A 23,503-nucleotide genomic window follows, 5' to 3' on the forward strand; every position below is an offset into this window, starting at 1 on the left:
CACTTACTCGGCGGCCTCATCCTGTCTTTCAGTCAAGGTTCATCATGATTATCTTTTAATTCCTTAGAGTTAGAGGTCTTGCTGAGAGAAACTCGAAGGCGGCCAGGAACTCCAGGCTTCAGGTTTCCGCGCCGCGGCGGAAAGAGCCGAGCGCGCTCGGAGGCACTCGCCAGCCCGCCTCGGCGACGTCGCCAGTGGGCGGGGCTCACGCAGGCACGCTCGGCGCAGAGCATTGTGGGAAGGGCAGCCGGTGCTGCCGCAGCTGCCATCTTTAGGGACTCCGGGCCGGGCCTGCTAGGCCTTTACGGCGGAGGCGGCCGTGTGCGCGGCGGGTGCGCTCGGGGGCGAGGCGGAGGGTTCCGTGGGCGGGGGGCCGAGCTTCCCGGCGGCGAAGGGCGGCCTGCGGCGGGCAGAGGGTGACAGGCGGCGGGCGCCGCGCCGCGCGAGGATGGGCCGGTCGCGGAGCCGGAGCTCGTCCCGCTCCAAGCACACCAAGAGCTCCAAACACAACAAGAAGCGCAGCCGCTCGCGCTCGCGCTCGCGGGACAAGGAGCGGGTGCGGAAGCGCTCCAAGTCCCGGGAGAGCAAACGGAACCGGCGGCGGGAGTCGCGCTCGCGCTCGCGCTCCACCAACGCGGCGGCGTCCCGGCGCGAGCGGGAGCGCGCCTCGTCCCCGCCCGACCGCATCGACATCTTCGGGCGCACGGTGAGCAAGCGCAGCAGCCTGGACGAGAAGCAGAAGCGGGAGGAGGAGGAGAAGAAGGCGGAGTTCGAGCGGCAGCGAAAAATGTGAGGGGCGCGCGGCCGGAGGCGCGGGGGCGCGCTCGGGAGTGGAGGGGGGGGTAGGGGGCGCCGGCCCGGAAGTCGGAGTTGAGGGCGCGAGGCGGGAGGGAGGTTGGCGGGGCCGCGCTTCGCTTTGGAGCACGGGGCACCTGTGAGGGGAGGGTCTGGGTTTCAGGGTGCGAGCCCTCCCTCTCTCCCTCTCTCCCTCCTTTATACAGCCTTGGGAAGACAGATGCACAGACCTCCAGCTAGCACCTAGGTAGCCATCGTCCCCTCCCCTCTTGTCTTCTCTGCCCTGGCCTCAGCCCCTCTAGCGAGCATGCTCGATGCTCTGCCGTTCCCCGCCTAAACGAGTGCTTCCAGTTTCAGAGGACTCTTGAGTTTTCACATAGAGTGAAGTCGGTTACCGGCAGGGAACTGACTTGAAATAGGGTGGTGATCACGTGATCTCTGAGTCCTTGGATGTTTAAAAAAAAAAAAAAGTAGGTGTGCATAATGCAACCAGAATGAACTTGTACGTAGTGCGGTACTTTTAAAAGATGTGCCCGCGCCCTCCCCCCACCCCTTCCCAGCCACGTGGAACAACAGTGCTAAGCATATGCCTATGTGCTAGCCAGCCATCTTTTCCGGAGTTCTTGAGTGAAGACTGGATAAGTAAATGGTTACGGAGCAGGACCTCTTTGAATCTGGACTTGTGTAGGGTTTTCTGTTTTCGGCCTTTGGGTTTGTGTTAGGCAGATTTTTCTCCAGAAGCGGTTCTTCGAAGGAGGTAAGGGATTGAACACAGCTAATACTGGAGGTGGAAGTGCCTTGTGCTGTCAGCTGATGGTTTGTCACTACACCTTGGCCACATGGAACCCTGTTAGGGTGTGGAACAAGCCCTAGCCTTGAAGATGTAGCCCCGGTAACTACCAGTAGGACATAGAAAGAAGTTGCCTGTGGTGGTTGAGGTAACTCTGCATGTGAAAACAAAGGAAACTTGATGTGCTGATCAGTTATTAGCTGGCTGCACGTGGGCAGCATAGGATGGAATGAGGGGCATAGAGCTGCCCTGTGGCTTTGGGCTGACAGAGGGCGAACTGTCATTGTGATTTGAGAAGGGACAGGGCTGGCAGCCACTAAATTCTGTGTACGGTAGACAGTAATGTATGTCTTAATGTCTTGCAGAGAGTACACAGACAGACCATAGGTGATGGAGCCTGGGGAGTAAGGGAAAGTAGTTTGTTTACAGATGCCTGTTGCTTGTTTATTGAGCTGGCTGCTTAGTATGTACTGAGCGTTTAGTAAGTGCCAGGAGCTGTGGTGGGTGCTGTTGGTAGAAAGATGATGAATTGGCTCCTTCTGAGAACTTGATCTAGCTCAGACAGATGATAGGTAGTATGTAGTAGTGTGTCACAGAGAGTGGAGGGTAGGAGACGGTGAGGCTGTCAGGCTACATATAGAGTATATATGTGGACCAAAGCAGTCTTTCTGAATCCACAAGAAACAGAATGGAAGGGAGTTTAAAGTAGAGCAGTCAGGTGTTGGCCACAATGGGAGGCTCTGTAAGCACCGAAGTCCAGGAGTGACTAGAGAGGCCAGTAGAGGCTGGGAATTACAGGTGGGTTCTTGTGTGGGTATGATTTAATCTGTCCTAGGATCAGGAAGTTGTGAGAAGGGAAATGAAATGGCACCATAAAAGACCATTTGCTGTATAGGATGCATTGTGTAGGATGGAACCAAGAACTAGGTAAACAAGGAGAGGGAGTGGGTAAGAGCTGTTAGAATAGAAGAGGAACTGATTGAAAAGGTTGAGTGTAGGATGTAGGAAAACCATCACAGTTGGCTGTTGTGTTTGTAGTGTCAATACTACAACTTACCTATTCTGTGTCTTTTATTCCCTAAAATGAGACCAGCTTGCTGAGCTGTGTGGATAAGGGAAAGGGAAGAGCAGGCTCTCCCTTGGCATTTCTAGTGTAACTCAGCTAAGGTGGGTGACTGGGCTTTACTTAAGTCTCTAAAACCTGAGGAATAGATAGAATTCCCTGGGGACTGTGTAAAGAGAAGAGCAGTTGGTTCTAGGAATTGAAAGAAACCTCGGGGAGTGTATTTGCAATAAAAGGCCCAGGTTGGAAACAATATGACACTAAAATGCCCGAGTGCCTGGTGTATTTTCGTCCAGTCTAGGGTTAGATGGGTGGAGATATGGTAAAACAAGAATAGTCTGTTAGATTTAACCAGTGAAGTCTGATAATTGGGACCAATTGCTTTGCTACTTAATTCTGAGGCCTTAAATCATCTGAGTGTGTGTGAAATGGAGGTCCATCTTATTGTGAAGATTGGAGATGCTATCAAGTACTTAGTATTTGGCATGGAGTGAGTCAGTAAATGTTACTGAGTATAACATGCTTCCCAGGCACAGCCTGCTGAATAACTTAGGAAGGAATCTGGTAATTATCTTAATTCATTACAATAATTCAAAAAATGATGAAAAGGTAGGCCTTTAACATTCTCATTTGTAAAGAGCTAATTCACTTGGCTCCAAATTCAGTCCGATCTCCCTCTTTTACTTGGGTCCCAGCCACACAGCGTGATTCCTCATCCCTGCTTTGTACCATTGCTAACATTTCTTAGGTATTTTAAGTTGTATTAACTGCTGGAAAAAACAGGTAGCTGAAACAGCGTGTAGCAAGTCATCATTAGCCTAGTAATTTCTGCCAGTGACATCTGAAATTAAATATTAGTGTTATCTGCATTACAAATCAGGAGCCTAAGAGTATCCAAGGTGAACTGGAATTCATAATAGAGCTCATATTGAGGGTAAAGAACTCTGACTGAATTTACTCTACAGGGCTTTAAGACTGGTGGGTTGAGCACGAAGACCTGCCCGTGGTAAGAGTACACTCTTTCAGTCAACCCCTTACTTGCCTCACCTTTGTCCTGAAGAAGCTGCCCGTAGCAGAAGAGTTAAGGCCATTAGCTTCAGGGTCTGTGAACAGTCATTCTGTCACTGCAGCATTCACTGTGGCCCGGTGTTTAGTACCTTATTAGGTATAAAGTAATTAGTGTTTGCTAGCAATTACTAGGCAATTCCTAGAAGTTCCAAGAAGTGAGTTCCTTTGTTTTAAGGATTTTTAAAAATACGGTTGTATCGAAAGCCATGCCCCCAATTAACATTGCCCAGTACTGTGCCCTCCCTGGTGTGTTTTAGTCAGTTACCATCTTGACTTGAGCAGTGTTTTGTTGTTGTTGTTGTTATTGTTGTTTTTAAATGCCTGAGAAAAATGGAACCTGGTTGTTATTAAATAACTCTTGTCTGGTAGCAAAGCAGTGGGCTCAGCAGAGAGGTTGACAAAGATTGGAGAGAGACAGAGTCTTGTGTCCTGTCCCTATTCCTGCTGCACACACCACCACCACCACCCCCTCCAACCTGGATTTATTTGGGCTCAGATTTAAGAAGCTAGAACCTGTTATCCCAGGATGGCTCAGGAACCTGCAAACAGGGGGTACTGGTACTCACCTGAGAGAGCTCAAGCAGCAGCCCCGGATCCCAAAGCTTTAGAGAATTCTGGAATTCTGTGTGTTTTTTGTTGGGGCTTTTTATGTTTGTTTGCTTTTTGTTTTTTTTGAGACAGGGTTTCTTGGTGTAGCCTTGACTATCCTGGAGCTCACTCTGTAGGCAAACCAGGCTGGCCTCGAACTCACAGAGATCCGCCTCCTGAGTGCTGGGGATTAAAGGCCTGGGTGATTCTTAACGATGATGATCAGAAGTGGTTTGGTTCCCTCTAGAAAGAAAGTTGATGGAAGGGTTGGCCTAATGGTGGGGTTATTGGTTTCCTGTTAACTTTGTCTATCGAGGAAGATGGACTATCACTTTAAATCAGTTGTTTGTGTACCTGTTGGTTTTCTGAGTGGTATGTGGAAAAGGGACAAGATGCCTTTTTTTAACTTACTGAGAATAATAAGCAAAGTTATGTTCCTGTGAGGCATATGGTACAGCAGTGCCCAGACCTGGCCTGCCTCTCACTTAGGACACATAAGTAAGGCTATTGGAACATGCTGGGGTGGGTGCCCTGCAGTTCCTCCAGGAACAAAGGGAGATAGATAAGCAGCCCTGTGAGAAAACGGTGCAGGCCAGTTCTCATCCTACACTGCCTTAGCTGTGCCTGGGACTTTGCATCTGCTCTCCTCACTCTCTGGAGTATAAAACGTGAGCAGCAAGCAGCACAGACTTGACCCTTAATTCAGCAACAGACTGCCAGAGCCGACAGTTAAGCCAGGTTTGGCTTTTGCTGTAAGTAAAAAGCTGAATTGGTTTAGTTCATTTTCTCTTAGCATCCAAATCTATGGGTGACACTGCTGTCTGACTGTTGAAAGTATTGCTTAGAAGGTATGGCTTGATTGCCTAGTCCAAACCCTGAATACTGTAAGTCTTCTCTTTCACTAGCAGATTCCTCTTAAAGTGGGAGCTTTGCTGCTTGCTGGTGAGCTTTCCTAGGGTCTTTACTCATCCCTTTGTACTCATAGGAAGTCTCCATTGAGCTTCCATTATCTCTTCTCTACTTAGTACTCTGTTCCATCTAACATTGATGATTAAGAGTTAAGTTTTTGAAGATGTAAATGCTGAGTTTCTTAGGCTTTACTACATCAACTGATTTTCTTTTTTAAAAAAAGCTGGAAAGTTTCCCTTTGGGTGGATAGAAAAGCATTCTGTTCGTGATTACCCCAGTCAATCCAGCTAACTTATCTGTTCAGTGTCATCGTGTTCACTGTATCTGCTGTGTCTTACTAAGTGGCTGCTGACAAAGGCTTACTCAAAGTAGTCTTTATTTGATAGGAAGTTGAAGAGAGGGGGATGTGTTGAGTCTTACTTAAGCTCTCATATACTGTTGGAAAATTGTAGTTGGGAAGGAAATATTAAAAATGGAGGCAAGTCCTCACAGTATTGGAAGTAGCTAAACCTTGAGGAAACAAAATTTACTGTCCTGTGTTCTGCTTCTTTGGTAGAAAACAGGTCAAGGATAAGTGTAGAAGCTGAAACCAATGGATTGAGCTGAAAGCCCTTGGGTAGGAATTGAGTTGAAGTGTGTTAGAGTGCTTAAAGGTAACACCAACTAGAAAGTCCTCACTGAGCATGTCAGTTGAACAGCTGTCTCATACATGTGTGTATCAAGTAGATAAAGATAAAAGTTGTAGGCTTTGTTAATTTCATAGTTTGGGAGGAAGTATTGGTAAATTGGCATCTTTGGATTTAGATGCATATTAAGAATCTTTGAATTCATTCATTCTGCACAAAATAGTGCTTGGCCTGCTGCTAGGTGGAAACATACTGAGAGCAAAGTACAGATTAATACTTTTTAGTAGCTGTATTTAAAAGACCAGTGTAGTATTAACATGCTTCCGGTCTATCCAAAACACTATCCAACCAAACAGAATGGAAGAACATTTTAGGTTTTTCCTCCTACTAACTTGAAAATAGATGATGTATGGGACCAGTGACTGACATTGCTACAAAATGCACACGTTTTTTTGTTGATAGCACTTTGATAGATGTTCTTAGATAAAATTTGTTTCCAGTCAATAAGTTAATTGTGTCAATGGGGTTAAAATGAGAACAGTAACATGATTAAATTAGCCTTGATAATACAATATAGTTTTACCTTTCTGCTCTGTCAAATTTAGAACAGCCTTTAAATAAAAATCAAACATTAAAAAGAGGAAAAGGCACAACAGGATAAGGAGTTCAGAACCCAGAGTAACAGGCCACACTGCTGTTGGCTATTCATTACTTAAGGAGTGGGATGTTAAGTGCTTCACCAACCTGGTAACAAAAGTAGATGCCTGTTTCAGATCTACAGTTTCTGATGGATTAGGTTCTTGTTACATACTAGCCTTCCTATATTTATAGAGTGCACCTGACACCCCCCCCAGACTAATTCATTTGAATATCTGTATTACTCATTATCCTGACTGTTCTTTGCCAACTGTGATGTGTAAATAAGCTATAAAGTTAATAAAGATGTAAGAAATCAGACTCAGTAAGTAGGCTTGAAATTAGTTTTAATTCTTAAGTTAAAGTGTTGTCTTTTCTGCTTTTCTTTGATAGTCGGCAGCAGGAAATAGAAGAAAAACTCATTGAGGAAGAAACAGCACGAAGAGTGGAAGAATTGGTAGCAAAGAGGGTAGAAGAAGAATTGGAGAAAAGGAAGGATGAAATTGAGCGAGAAGTCCTCCGAAGGGTGGAAGAAGCCAAACGCATCATGGAAAAGCAGTTGCTCGAAGAACTCGAGCGACAGAGACAAGCTGAGCTTGCAGCACAAAAAGCTAGAGAGGTAACGCTCGGTCGTTTGGAAAGTAGAGACAGTCCATGGCAAAACTTTCAGTGTCAGGTGTGCCTCCTGCTCAGTCGAGAACGAGATGGAATGCGACTATCTAATTCCTTTCTCATCTAAAGTTACATGGCTGCGAAAGATAATTTTTTAGCCAGAAGTGCTGACTGGTACTTAAAAGTTACTTTCTTAAAACTTATTGAAGGATATTTTTTTGATCTAATGGAACTGGCTTATGTATTTGAGAAGTGTTTGAAACTTTTGCCATGGCTGCAGGACTACATTCTTTTTTGGGAGGGTAGGGGGAAGCCAGGGAGTGGAAAAGGGAAAAGGCTAAAATCCACCCGCGGTTGCATCTTCTTTTCTGTTTATCACTTTGTTACCTAGACTGTGAGAGGCTTTTGCCTTCAGTCAGATCACAAAGAGCAGGGCCTGATGTTGAGTGACAACACCTGCTTTTGATACACAGGTTTCCTCTTTTCTTCCTTCTGTTACCCTTCATCCCCTTCCTAAATCCTCTCAACACAGTGGACTAATTGTAGCATTTTGATTATAAGGCCCTCCATTTTCGTAATGTGTTTGAAGGAATCTTTTAAGGAAAAATGTCCAGATTGTTCATCCTCTCTTTTTTTTTTATTTTTTTATTTTTTAAAGTACCTACTAACAACTCCTTTTTTTCTCTAGAGAGTTATGAAGGAACAGGTTGTCCTTGTCTGGAGTCAAGCTAAACACATGATTTGTTTTATCAGCAGCTGGAGCAGAAGTTGAAAATGTCTTTCTGTGAGACAGTAATTTGCTACTGAAGCTTTATGGCTTGTTTGCACTGATTACTCCAGGATCGCAAAGTGTGGCGAAAGTCACAGAAACACTCAAGGCAAATTGCTTCCACAGCACTGAGTGTCCATCCACAGTTTGTTAATGAGCAAATGAATCCCATTTGTGTGACACAGAAAATCTGTAGTTACATTTTCTTGAACATAAATTTATAAATATTCGGCTTAAATACATGACTTACTGTCATTTTTCATCCTGGCGTTACTGTGGACAAGTTGACATTGTGTTAAGTCTGCTTTCTAGTAAGCTTTGCTTGTACAGTGCATTTCCCTTGTCCTGTCTTAACTACATAGACCTGTTTGTAGTTGGTTTCACAGACTAAAATTCAGTGTATGGTATTTTTATTTATATCAGTGCCTTTAATAATGGAGATATTTTTGGAGTAATTGTGCTATCTTGTAGCGAGTTATTAATCATAGCAAGATTTTTTTCCTCTTCATTTGCTTTTTGTTTCATATTAACATTTTTTTTTTAACACGGACACAATCCTCTGACAGTCTTTCCAAATACTAAAATCATTTGAGTATGTATGCTGTGATCTGAACACTGCCCAATCCATCAAGCAATCTTCATATAGTTTGCATTATAAAACTTCATTAAATTCTCCAAGAAAAAAATGACAGAATTTTATTTCCTGACTGTGCATCCCCTGGATTCCTGAATTTCAGTGCAGACTGTAGATGACAATATAAGCTGCCTATAGTGATTGTCAACATCTGATGTTAAGTCCATGCCCCATGGAAGCAGTCCTTAGTATGGATTACCATTTGTATTTTTCACTAACAGTAAATGTATTTTTCTTATTAATTGTTTGCCTTAGGAATGATGAATTACATTTTTTGTTCCTTCTTACCATAAACATCTGCATTCCTCAGCTCAGCCTTCCTTGTATGTTGTTTCTTTATAAATGGTTGAGCTGCTGATGCAGGTATTGCCAAGCTAACAGTACAAATCATTTTAAAGAGGAAGCTGGCGCGTATGGCAGCCGAGGAGCACACTCTGCAGGACACTGGACAAGACAGTAAATACTCAACTTTTAATGCTGATTAAAGGAGTATAGGTAAAGAATACGTAGGTATCCATAATTGGTGAGACAAATATTCACTTTATTTATATTTTATATACTTTTAATTTGGTAAATACTATCCAGTTTTGTAGTTGTCCTTGTTGATTTGTGTGATATTAAAGTATTAGTAATAATTGCCAGGAGACTATTAGGGAGGGTTTAGTCGGTTGCTGTTTTTGGACTGGGAGGGATGATTTAAATCTAGTGCTAGAAACCAATTTTTTAGTGGCTGCACAGTTTATCATTTGTCAGACAGAAAGGTAGCTGTAAAGCTGCCCTGTAAGTCAGATCCAACAGAGTTGAGAGGAAGATTAGTAATATTTGCTGGTAGAGCTAAACACTTTATTTTCCTAACATCGTGACATGTCCTCCCCTTTAGGAGGAAGAGCGAGCAAAGCGTGAGGAACTGGAGCGGATATTAGAAGAAAATAACCGGAAAATCGCAGAAGCACAGGCCAAACTGGTGAGTGCTTTGTATTTGGGAGGCATCATGCAGGGTCTTCCAAATTATATGGATTTGTGCTCAGTAATTGGACTTTGAGGAGATTCTCAAGGCTATTTCAAGGACCTTGAGGCTGAGGTAAAGAGTAGTAGAATTGATGATTTTAATGACTAATTTTGGAGAGAATTGTAAAATTTTAGTATTTTAAATTATTGGGGACGATATAGTATCCCCTGTCCCCAGTGTCTTCACTCTGACCATCCTCACATTTCTTAAGCCTGGAAACAACCACCAGGGATAAAGCAGAATACCCAAGTTCTTCAGATAGCTGACACAGTAGCATCCTATTACTAAACAGAAGGAAGACTATATTTGACCAGTCTCTGAGATTCCCCTCCCTCTCCAGCCATAGATCTCGTACAACCTAGGCTGGCCTTGAATTCCTGATCCTCCTGCCTCTATTTCTTGTATGCTGGAATTCCAGGTGTGCTCCGTGGCAACTCACACAACTTAACTCATATTTCTTATTTACAATCTAAATAAAAGTACAGAGCCTAATTATATCATAGAGCAATAAAAGGTATAGGTCAATTAAAAATATAATCGGCCAGCATAAGGAGGGACTATGAATATAAGTAGTTCAAAACCCCAAGACAGTAACCCATGAGTGTAGACACAACCCAGGAGAGAGTCTAGGAAAGTCTGATTTGAATGCAGTAGCAATAACGAGACCAAGAAAAGTATTTGCTTCTGAGACTTGCTGTTTAGTGGGGAAGAGCAAGATGTGTCACTTAACTTAATTTCTCCTTGAAAACTAACCATTCAGAAAAACACAAAGAGTACTTGGTCCTAGAGCATGGATGGGTTAACAGTTTGTCCCACTGCAGGTAGAAGAAAGGAGACAATCTTAATTCGGGTTTGGAGGATAAATACAATCTGGTTTGTGACAAACATCTCAGAAGAGAAACTAGGTCTATGACGACCTGGTAAAAGGATTAGATGGCCGTGTGAGGTGTGACTCTGGGTGCCCACATCAGTTACTGGCTTCACCTATAGGAAGAAGAAAGTTTTCTCTTGGAGGGGTGTGGTAGAAAGATTGGTATTCACAGTCTAGAGGAACATTTCTCAAGTAGAAGTTAATGGCCAGTTTTTGTTTTTTTATCTTGTTTCCTCATACCTCTGTTTTGCAAAATGCTGTTACATTTTGTAAAGAAAATGTGATCAGGTTTCTATAAGCTCTCCAGTGCTTTGTTTTCTATTTGTGGATTGCTTTGCACAGTTCTAGATACCTGATGCTAGACTCTTAGGGAGTGAATTTTACTGTTGACAGTAAAATTCAGTGGAAGGATGCCTTAGGTAAAGAAGCTGGACTTCTAGAAACTGATTAAAAAAAAAAAAACATGGATTTATTTATAAATGCCCATTTGTAGTAACTGCAGTAAAGTTGGAAGCTTAAGATGTGTCTGGTGTTGAAAATTTTGTTGGTGGAAAGTATAATGTCCTTTATGAGGGAGTCCAAAGATAATTGTATATGGAGATGATGGCAGGCCCGTGTTAAAGCTCTTTTTGATACTTGGTTTGAGTGCTGCTGATACAAATTGAGTCGAATTAAGGACCAGGAAAAGGGAAAGAGTAGTGTATTGTAGACACCAGAATTTCCCCAGGCATTGTGGTGCTTGCCTGGCTGAAACAGCAGTTGTGCATGCTGGGTATTGTAATGAATATGCTTGTTCATGAGCTATAGAAAAACAAGAGCTAGGAAACATTCTACCTGATAAGTGGCCAAAAGTAACTATGCACTAAAGTCTTTGTTGGCATACGCCATTTTGAATGTAGATGAGAAATTGTGTTCTTGTAAAAATTAGCATATTTATTGTAGAGACATGGATGATTCTAAGTTAATAATACAGAAATGTTTAAGTGGTGTGGATGACAGAGTATAATTGACTTAATTGTGATGGAGTGGCAAAGGCCTTCCAAGTGATGTCTCTTTGAAGTAGGCCTCAAATAGGAGGCACATGAGAGTGTGAAGAAATGAAATGGCCAAGGCCTTGAGGTGAGTTAGGAAATGGAGTATGTGGAATGGAGACTCTGGGACAGTGGAGAAATGGTAGTAGGGGTTACAGACAGGTGGTGAGAAAACCTGATGCATGCCAAGAAGGGTGTATGTGAGAACAGAGACAAGCCAGGGAAGAAGGTGCCCTAGGACACAATGCACCTGCTACTTACAGTTCTCAAAGAAAAATGGAAAGTTGATAAAGAACAGCTTCTGGATAAGAACCCAAAAACATACAGAATTATTTACATATGACACGATAAATTAGCTACTGTAACTCAGAGAAAATAGATCCTATCATCTGTGGAAAAGAAATAATTTTTTCCCCTTCCGTTGAGGTCCAATTCCAAATTAGTTTTCCATTGTTTAGGAAGTACCTGCTTTGAGAAAGATAGAGTATGATGAAAGCATTTCCATGGTGATCCTTCGGACTTAGATGGATCTGTATACACTTCAAACCTTAAGTTCTGCCTCTACAAATATATTTTATAAAATTTACTTTCATGTGACTCCATTTGCACATAATACTTTCTCTTATGATCACTAAGAGTGACAGCCATCTGTCCAGGAATTTTTTTTGCAGACAAAAGAACTTCTGAACAAGAGACACAATGTGCAAAATAGCCAGATAAAAAACTGCTATTAGAGATGAACATTTCCTCACAAAAAGGATATTCATACCTTTTAAGAGTAAGTCAATGTGTTCAGAATAGTTATCTTTAATTAGTATGTCCAAGTATAACTTTACACCTTTCTCCAGTTTATATATGGTTTGTAAGTGATGCCTTCCCTTTTTATGGCCATATAAAGAAAGCTAACAAGGAAGATTTTCTTAAGAGATCCTTTTGATTAACTGTTGAAGTAGGCTCCTATAAGGAGTGTGGACTAAAAAGGAATGTGCTAGATTTCATCAGGTGGGGTATGTGAAGGTCACTGTTAACTCAGCTCTGTGCATAGCTCTTGCTCACCTCTAGAAGATAAGCAGTTAACACATACATATTTGATTGTGAAATCACATAGTCCACATGTTGCCTGGCTTCATTCAGCAGGTAAACTTCTAGTTTTTCTCCTTGAATTCACAGTCAGCTGCCTTAAAATAGTTTAAGGTGCTTTGGGGTTTTTTTGAGTTTTTAAGACAGGGTTTCTCTGTGGGACAGTCCTGGCTGTCTTGGAACTTTGAACTCGCAGAGATCCTGCCTCTGCCTCCCAAGTACTGGGATTAATGGTGTGTGCCATCACTGCCTGAGTTAATTGAAGAATTATTAATTCGGAATTTTAGTTTGTTCTTTGTGTGTCTGTGATGTGTGTGCACATGTGCTTGTTTATGCATGCCCACATGTGAGGCCCGAGGTTGGTGTTCAGGGTTTTCCTCAATCACTTTCACTCTGCTTGTTTGTTTGTTTTTGAGATGAGGTTTCACTGAACCTGGAGATTAGCATTTCAGCAGACTGGCTGGCCAAAGCACTTGGGGTCCACCCACTCTCTGCAACCCCACTCTCAGTTCAGTTCACATGTTTCAGGTGGTATGCATACCACCAAGACCCACTTCTGGATGGGTGCTAGAGATCTGGACTCCAGTCCTCATGCTGCGCAGCCAGTACCTTACCACACCAAGCCTTCTCCCAGCCCATTTACTGTTTTAAAAAGAAGCACTTAAATTGAGGGGGAGGAGGTGTTCTCTCCCATTTTGTATGCTATACTTTTGAAAATGTTAGGTACTTTGCAGAATTATATGACTCATGAAAAGGAAACAGAATTTTGTGTTTCTGTTTTGCTCTTCTTTAGTTGTGTCTTGGCCCTGTAGCCCAGGCTTCCTTAGTACTTACATTTTGTATCCCAGGCTGGACTTGAGCTCCTGGTAACCTTTCTACGCCACCTCCCATGTGCATGTGGCCACCAGTAGAGTTTAGATATTGCTGTGGAGGGATGTGACTAGTTGCCAGTGAGTAGCACAGCCTCCACCTATGCCCTGCCCTAGTGTCCAGCAGTACAGACTTACCTGAGCCATCTCCAGATCACTGCATCTGGGAGGCATTTTGAAGTCAGTACAAAGTACAAGTTACAGATATGTCTGATACTGAAATAGGTTAATTTCTTACCCGTGTGAGTTGTGTGAGTTAATAACTGTGAGAGGTTAAAATGTGCTTGAAAGTTGAAAGGTGCACATACTTAAGTATAAATTAGTGCTCAATTTGTAGTTAAGTGATAGTTCTGAAAAGAGTTCTGTGGAAAATGTAGGGCATTTTTGGTGTTTTTATTTTGTTTTTAAGTACACTCAATGTACTAGACTGAGCAGTCTAGTTCTAGACTTTTCAGATGTTGCTTTTTGTGGTCAGAACAGTGAGGGTGTTCTTTGCTGGTGGGTGTGCTCGAGTTATCCTGAGGAGGAGACTTTGATCTCGGTTATTTCTTGAATATCATCATCACCTGTCCTTTTAAGAGGAAGGTGGAGGGAGATTTTTCTTTCATAAATGAGAGAAGCTAAAGTAAGGACAGAGCAGAATGAGATTTCAAAATGTTCTGTTTTCCCACGCACTGGCTTTAAGCCTGGCCTAGTATACATAGCAAGTTCCAGGACAGCCAGAACTACATATTAGAGAGACTTTGTCTCAGAGGAAAGATGGGTTTAAAGATTGATGTGGTCAAAGATGGAATCCCTGGAGGCACCTGAAGCCAGCACCATTCAAGAGCCTCCTTCCATACTTCCAAGGGCACTGAACCCTGCTTCCTTTGTGATCCTGTGTTTGGTATTGGGCAGAAACTGGAAGATGTTGAGGCACAGGTTTTTGTTTGTAAAACTGCAGAAAGGTGGGTTATTTACAGGTACTTCTTTAGCTACCAGAAGTGTGTTAAAGCATGCTGTTTGGAACTGGAGGTGAGGTTGGACTCAGGGATTCTAAAACAAACAGCAAAAAGGCTAAAGAAGAAAATCAGCTTGAAAGGAACTAACACTTGATTATTTGGAGATTCTCAGGCTATCCAGATTGCAAAACATAATCACAGAAGGGACTGGAAGAGTTTGTTCAGTGGTTAAGAGCAGTTAATGCATTTGCCAAGGATCCAGGTTCGGTTCATGGCCACTTACAGTTCTCTGTAACAGCAATCCTGGAGGATCCAATATCGTCTCTGAGCTCTTGAGTATCAAGTACTCGTGGTGCACATACATGCAGCTAGCCAAACGTTCATATACATAAAATGTTGCATTTTGCTAAGACACAAAAGAACTTGACCTAAAAATGAAGGTTTGGCAGCTAGACAGCTTTTTGCATACGACACACAAGTCTCTACCAACCTCAGCAGTGCTCAGGAGTAAAAATTATCTAGAAGAGGGTGTTAGGGTGGGTCCCAATATGGTGACTTACACTGGAGACTGCTGTTGTTTCATTGCTTCTTTCTTTTCAGTGAAGCACTTTACAAATTTTCTCTGGTCTGGGAGGTAGGAACTCCAAGAAATACTTTGGTCTTAATGTCTTCCCCTTTGTAACAGTTGTGAAAGGCTTGAAGTTGAGCCCATCTTACTCTCACATAGTAAATGCTACCGTGCTGTGCGGTGTAGCCCTTTGCCATTATGTAGTCGGAAGCCACTCACTAGATGACCAGCATCTTGAATTGAGAAGTAAAAGCCTTTTCTACATTTACTCAGTCTTCGTTGTTCTAGTACACCTGTAGGAAAGGACACTGAACTGAGGGAGGTTGGAACTGACAAGAACAGAAGACTGCGCACACAGGGAAGTTAGTGGGGAAAGGACAGAAGACTGTGCACACAGGGAAGTTCGTGGGAAGATGAACAGATTTGATAACACAGCTAGCATTGGCAGCTCTAGCTCTGCAGTGGATCAGTTGCAGTCTAGCCAGAGGCTCGAGTGTGTCCAGCAGCCCTGATTTTGCCTGGGTGGTGCTGACTGGAACCCTGCCCTCATGGTATACTTTAAACAGTACAGTCTGCGGTGGTCTCTTTCTTCTTTTAAAGAATTTTTATAGTGAGCATATATGAGTTAAAATGTTCCAGTACTTAGACTAGAGACTAGGTAATTGTGCTGTCCATACACATCTCAGCAGATGACACCAGATGTGTAAGTAATTTAATATGAAATGAAGTGACTAGGAAATCAGGCTGAGGATGGTTTCCTGTGTGAGGGGTTGTTCTTGTATGTTAGGTAAGAAAACACTGTGTTTGGAAAAACTGTGTAAGAAGCAGATGTTTTGGTGTTGCTCTGTGTGTGGGCATTGCATAGAGTGGCTTGAACAGAAACAAACTGAGAAGATGGGCTTCTGCCCACAAAGTAGCCATTGGGTGCTTCAGAGAGAATTGAAGGACTTGCCGAGTGGGGCAAAGACTAGAGGGAGCAGGAAGGGGAAAACCTTCTGAGTATGATTGTGCCAGGGACCAGTGCCTGGGAGCTCTAGGCATTGAAGGAAACTGCAGTTCATGCAGAGGGAAATGAATGAACAATACAAAAGTTCCCCTAGAGAAAGAATTGGGGGCATAGAAGATGAAAAGAGCCTTATTTATATGTAACATAGAGGTTTTCTTTTTAATATGAAATTGTATATTTTGTTTTAATCTTTGTTATATTTGTTCATCTTTTTTATATGCATGTACCTGTGTACCACATTGTGGTGTCTGGAGTCAGAAGAGGGTTTTAAATCCCCTGGAACTGAATTTATGAGGGGTTGTGAACCACCATGTGGGTGCTGGGAGTTGAACCTGGATCCTCTACAAAAATAATAAATGTGATCTTAACTGCTGAATTTTCTCCTCAGCCCATAATTTGAAATTGTAGAACATAAAATCAAAAGGAAGCCTGAACTGGTTTTTTTGTTTGGGTGGGTGGGTGTGTGGGGGTGTGTGTGTGGTGTGTGTGTGTGGGGGGGTGTAGCAGTGTTTCTGAAGCTGTGAAACAGTGTTCCTCAACTCCCACATCTAACCCTCATTTTAGGCAACATGAAATATCTAAAGTATCTAAAATTGAAGACTGAAAGCCATTTAAGAGTTTATAAATAATTAAAATAGAGAAGAAAGGGTAGTAAAAACAGTGGACATGAAATTATCTTTAGATGGTAGTAAGCAATATTCTGTAGATTAGATTTGAAACATGCTTTCCTCAGTAAGATAAAGTCAGCACAACTTGGATGCTTGTGTCTCCTTACCCTGTATACAGACTGGCTTTGAACTTACAGTTTTATCTCAGCTTCCCAAATGCTGGGATTACAAATACGTGTCAGCCAATTTCCACCTGTGCTTTTTGTTTTGTTTTGTCTTTTTTTTTTTTTAAATATTGCACAGAGAAACGTATGATAAAGTTTGACCAACACATTGAATTTTAAAACACTTTTAATCTGTGTATTTTTGAGAAAGGGTCTTGTAGCTGAGGATGCCTTTGAATTTGTGATTCTTTTGTCTCTACCACATAAGTGCCATGTGTGCCCTACTATGCATGACACTAATTACTTTTAGAACATTTCCTTCTTGTGAAAAACAAGGTATGCATTAGTATATATGCTCAGGAAGAATTAAAAATGGCAGAGCTGGTCAAGCTTTGTGTCTTAGAGGGCTTAAAATGGAAGCCCACATTTCTGATCAGGGGCCTGGTGCCTGTTTGTGGATACAGTTTTGCTGTTTTTTTTTTTTTTTTTTCCTCTTGTCATTTTAATCACTAGCATAAAAAGTGTTTTCTTTAGATTGTTGAAGAGTTTAGACAGTCCAAGAAGGAGAATGCTAATTATGTTGTAGTAGGCTCTGGAAAACTAGATGGTTCAGAAGATGCTGGGAGGAGCAGCCTGACTTCCTTTTCACCAACCACTCAAGGCATGAGATGCAGAGTTCTAAGCATAATGGCCAGAAACAGTTGTGTTAGTGGCTGCAGTGGAGTAGACACTGACCTTACCTTGCTGGCCTCTCAGGTGTCCACAGAGTGACCTTGTGGGTAAGGTGTATATTGTGCTCTGCTTTTCTCCATGCAGATGCTCCAGTTCTCACCATGCAGGGCACAGGAAGAGACGAGAGGGCAAGTGGTGTCAGCTGGGGAGGGAAGTCAGGGCCTAGGAAAATAACTAGCCAGTAAGGGATTGGCATGGCACCAGGCTCACTGTCATGACTGTCATAAATGCCAGACTGTCCATCACTGGGGAGATCACATACATTTGTGTTTGACAATTCCATTTGTCAAGAAATGTGAAGCTATCTGCACTAGCACAAAGAACAAATGTGAGTGCATGGACAGGGCGTTTGCCTGCTTGGCTTATGTGCTAATTCACTGAAGAGTACAGGCTTCTAGTTGTTTGAACATTTGGCACTAGAGATGAATGCTATTACTAGATTATAAGAGAGAGATGGCAGCCCTCCCAGTGCAGCAGTTTGTAAGTGCATCTTATCCTTGGGCTAACTGCTGCTGAGACTTGAGCTCAGTGCAGTGTTTAAAGCAAACTTTGCTACTGGATTTTGCTTGTTTAATGTGATCACATTTAAAGTCTTGTTTTGTTTGGCATTAAGCAAAGCTTAATTCCATGTCTTACCTCATTTGTATACTTGCCATCCTCCACCTAAAAAGGAGACATTCGGTTATGGTTTTGTTTTTCTAGAGTTCTTGAAATGCATGTTCAAGCATAGATAAATATATTACTGTTTTATTCTCCCTTGATGACACAAAAGTAAGACCCTCTGTTTGCTGTTTGCTAGCTTTCTTGTTTCACCTAATTGGTATTGAAGAGTTCTGTTTTAGAATATGCAGGCTTTTTTTTTTGAGAGAGAGAGAGAGAGAGAGAGAGAGAGAGAGAGAGAGAGAGAGAGAGAGAGAGAGAGAGGAGCAGGCAAGCACAGGAGCTCACTTGTAGAAGGCAGAGTTAGACACTTGATGTCTTGTGTAAGTCTTTTCTATCATTTTGAGACAAGGTCACTCAATGGACCTGGTACCGACTGTGACTGCTCAGTGAACCTCAGATCTTCCAGCTCCACTTCCATGGTGCTGGGTGTGGCCAGTCACTGAATCCAACTTCTTACATGCATATTGCAGGTCTGAGCTCAGATCCTTAGATCCTTGCACAGCAAGCACTTTACCCCAGAACCTTCTCCCTAGCTGTTTTTTTGTTACTTTTAAAAAATATTCATTCTTTTTATGTGTATGGGTGTTTGCCTGTGTTTGTATGCACAGTTTGGGTTCAGTACCCAAGGAGAACAGAAGAGGGCATGAGATCCTCTGGCGCTAGAGTTTTATATAGGTGGATGTGAGCCACCATGTAGGCCTGGGAATTGAACCTGGGTCCTCTGGAAACCGTAGCCACTGCTCTAAACTGCTAAGCCATTTCTCCAGCCACCTGTTTTTGTTTTTTCATAAGTATGCAGTATTTTTTACAGCTCTTTTGTAGAATATTTAGCCTTCATCATTTCCTTTTCCAAACTGTTTAATAAATAACTCTGTAGAACTATGAATCTGGGAGTTCAGGAAGATGGCTTAGCCAGAAAAGAGCTTATTATGTAAGTATGAAGACCCAAATGTTATCTGAAGCACATGTGTCCTACAACACATGCTTATAATCCTAGCCTGTGTAGATGGGGACAGGAGTGGCTTTGAATCTGTTGGCAAGCCAGCTTCTAGCTGCAGGCCCAATGAGAGGCATTCCCAAAAGCAAGGTAAAGAAGCTATTGAGGAGAGAGTTTCCCTGGCTTGTACACACACACACACACACACACACACACACACACACACACAGTAATTATAAATTTTTCATGTTTACAGGCATATTTATGAAGGAAACTCCAAAAACTGAAAATTTTGAGTAAATTTATTATAAAGGTAGTTTTGATGAGTCTAGCTGCTCTTCAGTAAGCATGTGACTCAAGCATTGATGGGATCCAAAATTGTATATGTGATTTTAATGACTTGTCATTTATTGAGGCTGTCTGTCCTTTTGACAATCACTCAAAAGATCCTAATGGTTTACTGGGGTCAAGTAAGATAGGATTAAGCCTGGATGTTTAAATTGCCAAAGGTTGGACTGGCAGATGGTACAGAGGTTAAGAGCACTTGCTGCTCTTCCAGAGGTTCTGAGTTCAATTCCCAGCAACAGCATGGTGGCTCACAAGCACCTGTAATGAGATCTGATGTCCTTTTCTGGCATGCAGACATGCATATATGCATTGTGTACATAATAATTTTTTTAAAATTGCCATAGGTTTCCCAATGTGCTCACACATGCATCTTGGTTCAATATCTAGTGCTGGCACCTCAAATACATAATTTGATGTAGATAGTTGACATAGAGGGTTTTTTGTTTGTTTATTTTTTTTTTTCCCGAGATGGGATTTCTCTGTGTATCCCTAGCTGCCCTGGGACTCACACTCATTTTGTAGACCAGGCAAGCCTTGAGCTTACAGAGATCCATGTGCCACTGCCACCTGGCTAGCTTCAAGTTTATGTCTGCTCAATATCTTGACTTCAGTCAATGAATCAGAAGCTCACCTATTGTCACCTAGTTACACTACGCAGCTTCAGGCAGCGGTTGACTCCACACCTGCTTGGCATTTAGGTGTGCGTTTTGATTATCTGAATTATAGTCCTTATCACGATTTTTATCCATGGAGCTATCTCCCCAGCCCCAGATATACCATTCTTTTTGTGCTAGGATCATTAGTAAAGCTAGGGAAGATGGCAATTTGAATGAATTTCTTGTGAAGGTAGGATTTTAGTGGCAGTCTCACTGCTTACAGGGCACAGTAATTTTGGAAGTTCAGCTGGAATTTTCTTTTTCTGTAGAAATCACTGGGAAATTAAAGGCAAAGGGGTCTCTTATTACTGGGTACAACCGGAACAGTCTCACCATTTTAGATGCACTGGAAACGCATAACATTTAATAGGCGTGGTGACTGTGGACTTGAAAAAACTCTCAAAGCCAGAGCGACAGTAAAAGAATGGACAACTTGGTCATGAGCACCTGATGGATTGTTTCAGGGGAGAACAGGACAGAACAGAGCTTAGGAGTTGTCACAATGCTCCCAGAAGCTTACCTGAGTTTGAGGTCACACCTCTGCTGTGGTGTTTCTCCATCCACTAAATGAATAAGTGATTTTAAAATTAGAAAAGGGGAAAAAGAACTTGGCTGTCACAAAGGATAGACAGAATGGGTAGAATAACTTAAAATCTGTAGAGTTTGGGGGCAGTTGGATCCCTTCGGTACATTTTTTTTTTTTTTTTTCAGGCTATTGCAAAGTAGCTTAGAAAGAAGACAGAATGGGGTGTGCATCAGTGCTCTGGGTTTTTATCTGGCCCATTTCTGGGCACTGCTCAGTGCCTTCCCCTTTCCTCCTGGAGCTAAGTTTACAGGACTCTGAGCCTGCACTACCACCTGTCTGTCTTTCTGTCCATTTTGATACCCTCAGACATGATTTTGCATTTTGTGTTGCCAAAGTTCTTGGCATTTTACTTTAAGAAACAAAGGGGACCAGAGAACTGTTGATGAATGGAGCATGTCAGTAGTTTTATATGAGAATATGTGGAAGAGCTCATTGGAGACATGAGACAGAAGTTGAATTGAAAAGAGGGCAGGTCTAAGCACAAAAGCACAAAGTAAGTGTTTTAGGTCAAAGTCAGCAAAAATGGGAGAATGTGGTTGATGACTTATGGAGACATTCAGGGGTTAAAACAGCCTTTCTTACTAATAACACTGTTAACGTTGATGGTGGGCAATGCTTTGTTGTGCAGGCTGTCATGCATTGTCCCTGTCTTCTCTCTGGATGCTGTTCCCACTCTTTTAAGACCCAGAATCGTCAGCTAATTTATTCTAATGTCCTTTAGGAGAAGGACAAAGAATTGAGGTGAAAGTGGTCTTTGGAAGTGAGGGGAAGGCCCTGATGAAGGAGTTGCAAATTGAATACTTTTACTTTTCATGGTTAACAAGGGACATCTCCTGTAGAGAGAACGTTAGTCAGTTGCTTGAGATTGAAGGCTTTAAAGGTGCCTCAGGAGTTAATACTGTAGCTGATGTGAAATTAGATAGCTTTTTATAATCTGTTAGGTCAAAACATTTGCTACTTTTTTTTTTTTTCACTCCAAGAAATTAGGTCTTAGAAAAATTCCTTGTTAGTTTTCTGAGACGGGATTTCTCTATGTAGCCCTGGCTATCTTGGAACTTTCTCTGTAGACCAGACTGGCCTTGAACTCAGAGATCCACTTGAGTGGATCTCCTGAGTGCTGGGATTAAAAATATGCACGACCACCACCTGGTTAAATTCTTGGTTACTATTGTGTGTATAATATCGAGGCACAGTAGGAATTTTTAGCTACAATTCTTGTATATGTTTATGTAATTGTAAATACAGTAATTGGGTAGATACATACTCTGGGACTAAGTCTGTGCCTTTAGATAACTGTGAATCTTGATAATATAAAGACAGAATCAAGTCTATACTCAAGGGATGAAGTCCATAAAATCCATTATTCATAAACTTGAGATAAAGAAAATACATAGGGATAATTAAATTCTTTCCTCAATTAATTTTTTCCTCTCCTGGTCTCTGTATGTTCATGTAAGTTGTAGATTGTCACCTGGTAGTCAAAAGATACTGAGAGAAGGGAATAACTGATCTCATTCTTATGTTAACTTTCAGGCCGAAGAACAATTGAGAATTGTTGAAGAACAAAGAAAGATTCATGAGGAAAGGATGAAACTAGAACAAGAACGACAACGCCAACAAAAAGAAGAGCAAAAAATTATCCTGGGCAAGGGGAAGTCCAGGCCAAAACTGTCCTTCTCATTAAAAACCCAGGATTGAATGGCAGACTCTGAACTTTTTACAAAGAAAAATGAAAAAACTTCGTATTGTAGCTTCATGTTGAAGTGGTTTTTTTGTTTTTGTTTGTTTTGTTTTTTTTTTTTTTAATTTGGAAAGTCTGGAAAGTTAGCTTGTTCTAATAGGGGCTATGCTCTGCAATCCCTTTATTTTTCCCTCTTTTCCTCCCATTACGTCAAATCCTTATCAGATCATTGCTGTCTTCTAGAAGTGGTGTATTTTTCACCTGTTGGGATTCTGTATTGGTTGATGGTCTGCTGAAGAGCAGGTCACTTGATGAATAGCTTGGTCTGGTAAGGTGTTCACTGACCACTGACTTTGGGGTTATACTCTGTTTACTACGTCATAATGCTGGTTTTGCTGACTTTTTGTTTTTTTATACATTTATAAAAAAAGAAAAAGTTGGTAATTGCATTGCAAAATTCCCAGGGTTTTGCTGGACCTGTGTGGTGTTGTTACAGCAGTGTCCTTGTGATACTGTGGCTCTTGGTGTTCCTGATAACAGGTAAGGATAACAGTTTGTCACCTGCTACAGAAGTACCCACAGTGCAGTATGGTCTCTGTCGGACTTTTGTTTCTTTCATTGACAAAATCAAACCAGCATTCCCCACTGTAAATAAATGATTTTGCTGAATAAAGTGAAGTCTTAAATTCATATGTTTAAGCAATTTTTTTTTTAAGTTCTGTTAAGTCTAAAGGGTGGTTTACTTTAGAAGCCTTAGAACTGTACTAGATTTCCTCTGGTTTATACTTTTCACAGGGTTTCTATGTACATTAAATATACTTGTGAATTAGTACTACTGGCTATTTTTACAGATACTACTTTATGCTGATAAGAGTTAAAACATCAAGTATTATCTTTGAAAAATCTTAAACTTGTGCCTCTGTTATAGAAAATAAGTATTATTGCCACAAATTATAGTTAATAAACACTAGAAAGTATGTTTTTAAAATTTATGGACTATTAAGTCACTTTCAGAGAGGGTGGACCATCAGATAGAACTTGACTTTGTATGTTCAACAGGGCTAAAATAATCTTTATCCATGCATGTTTATTTGTGGGATAAACATATTTAAAATCACTCAGTTTTTGGCTTGGGGTTTTGTTTGAGTATTCTTGCATGTGGAAACTTAGCGATAACCTGCATTTTATACAGCAGAATCTGCCTCATCTTTTCATTTGTTGAAGCTTACTAGTATTTAACACTCAAGGAAAGGCCATAAAATG

The 23,503-nt window shown here is 41.8% G+C and overlaps 1 protein-coding gene across 2 annotated transcripts; it reads left to right on the top strand.

The window, feature by feature from the left end:
* The first annotated feature begins 234 nt into the window (after positions 1 to 234).
* Arglu1 (arginine and glutamate rich 1) lies at positions 235 to 22,930 on the top strand. Of its 2 annotated transcripts, none has more exons than XM_035452312.1 (4): positions 235 to 789; positions 6,869 to 7,094; positions 8,889 to 8,996; positions 9,371 to 9,454. In XM_035452312.1, exons 1-3 carry the CDS (start codon positions 449 to 451, stop codon positions 8,973 to 8,975), a joined length of 654 nt encoding a protein of 217 aa, XP_035308203.1. In that variant the 5' UTR covers positions 235 to 448; the 3' UTR covers positions 8,976 to 8,996; positions 9,371 to 9,454. The 2 variants fall into 2 exon arrangements, with proteins under 2 accessions (XP_035308203.1, XP_027243689.1); XM_027387888.2 differs by lacking the exon at positions 8,889 to 8,996 and adding an exon at positions 22,093 to 22,930 and having other exon boundaries at positions 243 to 789.
* Positions 22,931 to 23,503: the final 573 nt, after the last annotated feature.

This window comes from Cricetulus griseus (assembly GCF_003668045.3).
Source record: "Cricetulus griseus strain 17A/GY chromosome 1 unlocalized genomic scaffold, alternate assembly CriGri-PICRH-1.0 chr1_1, whole genome shotgun sequence".
Taxonomy (NCBI): domain Eukaryota; kingdom Metazoa; phylum Chordata; class Mammalia; order Rodentia; family Cricetidae; genus Cricetulus; species Cricetulus griseus.